General features: G+C 39.4%; 1 protein-coding gene across 1 annotated transcript in view; it reads left to right on the top strand.

Annotated features, from left to right (window-relative positions):
• The window catches only part of PLCB1 (phospholipase C beta 1), a 680,716-nt gene that overhangs the window by 476,861 nt on the left and 197,855 nt on the right, over nucleotides 1–6,000 (top strand). Inside the window, exon 5 of the mRNA XM_024764260.1 lies at nucleotides 4,859–4,938. Coding sequence (XP_024620028.1) covers nucleotides 4,859–4,938 — 80 coding nt within the window. The remainder of the gene's footprint in view (nucleotides 1–4,858; nucleotides 4,939–6,000) is intronic.

Below are 6,000 nucleotides of genomic sequence, written 5' to 3'. Positions count from 1 at the left end.
CCAAAAAAAAAAAAAAAAAAAAAAAAAAGTTAATTACTTACAAAATGCTTAGAACCGTGCATAGCCCATAGTAAGTGCTAAGTCAGTGTTTTAAACACAGCATAGTTAAGTGGATTTATTTATCATTTTTATCTTTTTGAACTGTATGTAGCAGCCATCTTAAAATGTTCTAGGACAAGAGAAAAGCACAGTATCTAAGAGTACAGGTTTTAGAGCCCAAGAAATCAGTTATCTAACCCCAAACTGTGATCTTATTAACTCTGAGGATATAAATAAATTTTATAAGTGCTTTGAAACTTTGAATCCTCATCTGTAAAATGAGGCTAATAACAGTACCTGCCTCCTAGAGAATTACTGTAAGAATTAATTAAGTTGTTGGATGCAAAGAATTTAGCTCAGTACCTAGTAAAAACTCAAACAATACCTATGAGAGTAACTGAAACTTGTAAAATAATTGTTCGTAGTATTAAGCAAACACATAAATCCTGTGGCAAGAATGACAGAACTTAAATAAGTTTAGAAATAAAAGTACATTAACTTTGTGACATGTTAGGAAAACTTAATGGTGTCAAGACTGGGATCTCGGGCTTCCCTGGTGGCGCAGTGGTTGAGAATCCACCTGCCGATGCGGGGAGCTCGGGTTCGTGTCCCGGTCCGGGAAGATCCCACATGCCGCGGAGCGGCTGGGCCCGTGAGCCGTTACCGCTGAGCCTGCGCATCTGGAGCCTGTGCTCCGCAACGGGAGAGGCCACAACAGTGAGAGGCCCGCGTACCGAAAAAAAAAAAAAAAAGACTGCGATCTCAGTAACGACGCCAGGGTGAGGGAATTGCAGAAATCATCTTGCAATGGAAGATACGAACATGTGCATTTAAACTCCAGGTGAAATCCCACAGAAGTTGATCTTTAGATCCATTTTCTCTAGTTCAGGTCTCTGTAATCCCCATCACAAGAAGAGATCGATCCTAAGGCAGAAAATGTCACTTAAGAAGCTTCAGGGTTTAAATAGCAGGGACTGAACCAAGCTTAGTAGCAATCATCAGAACTTTGCCTCTGAAAGTAGAAAAACAAATACTCCAGATTAAATAAGAAGCTGTCCTTCCAATGCCATACTAACTAGGGCCCAGTGCTGGATTTATGAGAGCACTGCCAGGTTGGGAGCCGTCTACCCTGCAGCAAAGCATATGTCATAATCTTATAATGAGCTGAGGCTGAGGCTGCTTTAAGCTGCTCTGGCCACATCTCTTAGCCATGTTGTTCTTAATACAGCTGTAAGGGCTTTTTGGTTATTCTAAAACAAATGACCAAAATATTTCTTTATTTGCTTGGGAAGCAAGTAGACAAAGATTAGAATAATGCTTAAAGTTCTGCCCCTGGCCCAGCAGTACACTTAAACATGCATAAAATATATAAAGGTTTCTTGGAAAAAATGCAGATTTTGAGTCAGAGATCTGGTGTGGAGCTTACAGTCCTACATTTCTATCAAGCTTTCCATCAGTGCTGTAAGTCCTCTTGCTACTCATAGCATCATCTGACATAGCCCTCACTTGGGATACAGATTCTCTGCCACCCCCTCCCCAGCCTCTGCGTCAGCATCTGCATTTTAACAAGACCTTGGGTGATTTGTATGCACATGAAAGTTTGAGAAGCCCTGCTCTAGAACGTATGTGAACCAATTTCTCCAACACTTTGGTTGCACATCCCCTATTTACACAATGTAGCTACTTCTGGCACCCAAAAGTCCTGAAATTTGTTATCCGTCTGACTCTAACAGTGCTCTACCCATATTCCCTCCAATTCATTCACCATTTTCATATACAGCACCTCGATGGGGATGGGCTTTCACTTCCAACAGCCAGCACCCATGTCTCTTTGTTGTATGTACCCTCTGGATGCTGGAACCCCCTTTGCCTACTATTAAGGAAAGCAGGAAGTGCCTGGGGATTTCCATCCCCTCCAGCAAGCCTTGATCCAAGACTAACAGGCACAGGGATCACCATACTCCAGCTCCTTTTCTGCTCATCAGAAAACTCAAGTTTCAGGAGTGGTCTACACAGGGAAAGATTAAGCCAAAATTACCATCTGCGGAGTTTGCTTGGTATCTCAACTTTCTGCCTTCTTCGCTTCCCAATCCCTCTCACTCCCTTATAATGTTGCCAGGGAACACTTTGTAATAAACCCATTTCTCATAAATCCTTGTCTCAGGGTCTGCTTCTGGGGAACTCAAAGTAATACACATGCTGTTTTAGCTCAGTGTAATATAGACTGAGACCAGTACCCCACCAAGGATTGAGTTATTTCTCAAGTTGCTTTGGTTAATGTTTTAGACCCTGAATTTTGATTCAGCCTGGGTCAGATTTTCTGCATATCTCAAAAGGCTGCAGGAAGTCCATGGATTCTAGGAATTCCACACTTGGAAATTTAGATGCTCACATTCTGAGAATGTGGTCAAATAAATTATGCCTTACTTTCTGAAACAGCTGTGGCTGTGCAGTGAAGGTGGTGACGATGCAGTCCTTCAGCTGGCTTTATAAAGGACCCATAGAAGGAGCGAAGGATCTAGAAGACCTGCCCTGACCCATGCTGCAGCCACAGCTCCCAGCTATGTGTGGCTGTTGAGCACTTGAAAGGCTGCCAGTGCAAATTAAGACAGGCTCTCAGTGCCAAATGCACACCTCATTTCAAAGACTAAGCACATAAAAAGAATTATATAATAGCTCAGTAATTTTTATGTTGATTACATGGCTAATAATATGTTTGAAATATTGGCTTAAATAAAATATATTATTAAATTTGTTTCACCTATTTCTACTTTTTTTAAAGTGGCTACTGGAAATTTAAAATTATATGTGTAGTTCACATTATATTTCTGCTGGACTAGATGTAATAGAGGTCTTATCTTTCAACCTAAAAGGTCAGACCCAATTAAATCTCCCCAACTCTTCATAATACCTTCTCTGTACCTATTTCTGTTGTGGAATTGGCCCCCAGTAAACGTACAAAATGGTACATTGCCTCCAATTATAAATACTTTTACCAAAGCATAAAGTTGCCATGGAGCCAGAAAAGTCTAAAGTTCTACCCCTAGCCTGGAAAATATTATACCAGAAACATATTTTGAAAATCAGTGCCAGTAGTTATTACTCTTAGTTTAAAATAATCTATTTTGAGGACATTTTATTTTAAAGCTGTTAAAAAGTTATTCCAAAGCTTTTCTGTGTGTCCATCAAGTTTGTTTCACTGATAGCTCTTCTGTGCTATCTTCCCCAAGCCCTCCACCAACAGTCCATAGAATCCAAAGCCTCACTGTGTCTCACCTGGACTGTGACAGCTTCCTAATTGAGATCCCCCGTCTGGTTTCTCAGCCTCAAATCCACCCAGCATTTGGCTTCCAGATAACCTCCTTAACAAACCATCTAGCCCTGGCTCTCCTTACCTTCACCCTAAAAGAAAGGCCTTCAGTGATATTATATTTTTTTGCCAAATTCCAGAAAACTGAACAGACATTAAATGCTCTCCGTACTCTCACCCCAGCTCTATGTTTTTTTGTTGCAACTTCCCCTCTTTCTTCCAATTCCTTTTAGGCTACTCCCCATTCCCACTAAGTCCTGCCGCTAAAACATACCCAACAGAATAATGTAAATCTTCTTATAGTACGTAGAGTGTTGTCATCTGGGATTTTTCTCTAAAGTCCAAGTATTTCAGGTGATAATGTAAGCTGCTTGATCACACTTATTTGTGCAAAATTGATTTGCATTTAATGTGAATGTTTTCCTGCTTAATTTTATATAACCTCAGAATTTAAAAGACTTCAAGGGAAATTAAAGGTTTTTAATTTGTGTGACAGTTTTTACTGTGCTGATTTTTAAAATAAACTCAATATTTTAAAGTAAAACAAACACCTAAACAAACAAAAAGCACTGCTTAGAGTGCCCTCTTCCCTCTCCCATGACTCTATACCCCAAGTTCTATCTCAAATGTTACAGTATTACATGACGGCATATTATCAGGGCCTTAAATCAGGAGGCAAAACACAAAAGACCAACAAAGCTATAGTAGAAATAACAAAACTAGGTGGAAAAGCTGTTGAACTAAAAAACATGATTTCATTGAGGAGGGAGCCAAGTCAACTACAACATCAGATGATTACATTACTTAGCTCTTATGTCATCTTCTCTTATTTTTTTTCAGCCCGGAATGTTAATTGTGTGTTCAAAATCATCACCCAGAATGGAACTTCAACTGTTTTTTTGTAGATTTGTTCTTTCCCATTTTCTTGGAAGCCAAGAGAGATCAGTGGTGAATGGTGTGAGGTAGGGATTGAGATTAGGTCAGCAGTAAGGAATGGACTCAGCTCGGGGGTGGGGGGCAGGGGAGAGACAGTACTGGATATTGTATGACATTGTGACGGCACCTAGTTTAGAGAATTTCTAGAACTGTAATTAACATTTAAAGAGTTCCTGATATAGCTGCTTTGACTTGAGTAGTAAAATAGGAAGATCTTATTTGCAGGTGTGTTGAAAAGATAATTATTTTAAACTCTTTATCTGTTTATAATGCAAGGAAAGGAATAACATATACTTACTTATTAAAGGCAACATACCAGGTCTCTATCTGTAAGGATTTTAAAAAGCAGATAAAATTTGTTTATGGGTAAAGAATATTTCCTTAGGAAAGGAGTAATCGCTCAGGGATTTGAATTTAATTATGTCATTTTTACAGGATAAAAACGGGAAAAAAACCCAAAACCCTTAGGCATACAAATTGAGCTAATTTGTCTTCCTAGTAGCCTAGCTAAAAACATGCGTCTAATGACTGTACAGTAGTTAAGCTAATTCAAGTGTGATTTACATTTTTCAGGAATGGACAAATGAAGTTTTCAGTCTGGCAACGAACCTGCTGGCCCAAAACATGTCTAGGGATGCATTTCTGGAAAAAGCGTAAGTAGCTCTAATTTTATTGCTAAGGGTGCTGCTTCATTTGAATCAGTTTCCTTTCTCCTTTGTGAGTCTTTTGTTTATGCTGCACTGGCTTCTCACATTGATAAACATAAATTTCCCTCTGGCACTTGTTAGAGAACTGATACGTCCACTGTTTCAAACTGGAAGACTTCCAAGAAAGATCGTTCTTTCCTCTGAGCCACACATCAGGGTTACGGTGAGCTCGCCTGAATGTCAATGCCTTTGACACACAGTAAGCAGATACTTCTAGATCCTGGCAGCTGTGCTCAGAACCAAAAATTATTCATCTCAGGGAGTCTTCAGCCCTACATCTGCCTGTGTTGTATCAATTATTAATCTGAGGAAGAGAATGAACAACATATGGGACACAATTCTCTCGAGTCTAAGATCTCTGATAGATGCTACTTAAATCAATAGGCTGATGTCCTGACTCCTGTCCTTATAGACAATCACAGCAAATGTTAGTAAGAAAAGAGAAAGAACATGTAGAGGAAAGAGCAGAATGAAAAGGAAAAGGAAAGAAAGCAAATCAGGATTACCCAGTCGCTCTCAAATTACAGTCTTTCTGAAATTTATTTGACCAAGGAAAATAATGATTTCTGCCAGATGAGCAGCTAGGAAAGCTGGTTGTGTTCAGTTTGGAAACAGTGGGTATCCAGGATTTTGGGAAGCCTTGAAATGAAAACCACAAGTGGAAACATTACTAGGTGGTCCTCTATTTTATTTAATAACTTTCTTCTCTCTTCTTCTGTAAGACATACCCATCATTCCAGACCAAAGACTCCAGACCACATTTCTTTCATACACTTCTATGAAATCCTTTTACTGTTAGTCAGTACTCACAGGTCTTCACTTAAATGTTCTTTCATGTCATCATCTCATCTCCTTACTTTGTCACCTTCAAGACCTTTCCTATGTGCCTCCCCCTTCCCTCTTCCTTTATTCCTCATTTTTAAAAAATTGTCTTTGATCTTACCATTCTTCATCTAACACATTTCTGGAACATCTGTTGTGCCACACAATGTTGGTGGAAGGTGACAC

This window comes from Neophocaena asiaeorientalis, unplaced genomic scaffold (genome assembly GCF_003031525.2).
Source record: "Neophocaena asiaeorientalis asiaeorientalis breed wild unplaced genomic scaffold, Neophocaena_asiaeorientalis_V1.1 scaffold400, whole genome shotgun sequence".
Lineage (NCBI taxonomy): Eukaryota > Metazoa > Chordata > Mammalia > Artiodactyla > Phocoenidae > Neophocaena > Neophocaena asiaeorientalis.
This window is presented reverse-complemented; position numbering and strand designations above follow the sequence as displayed.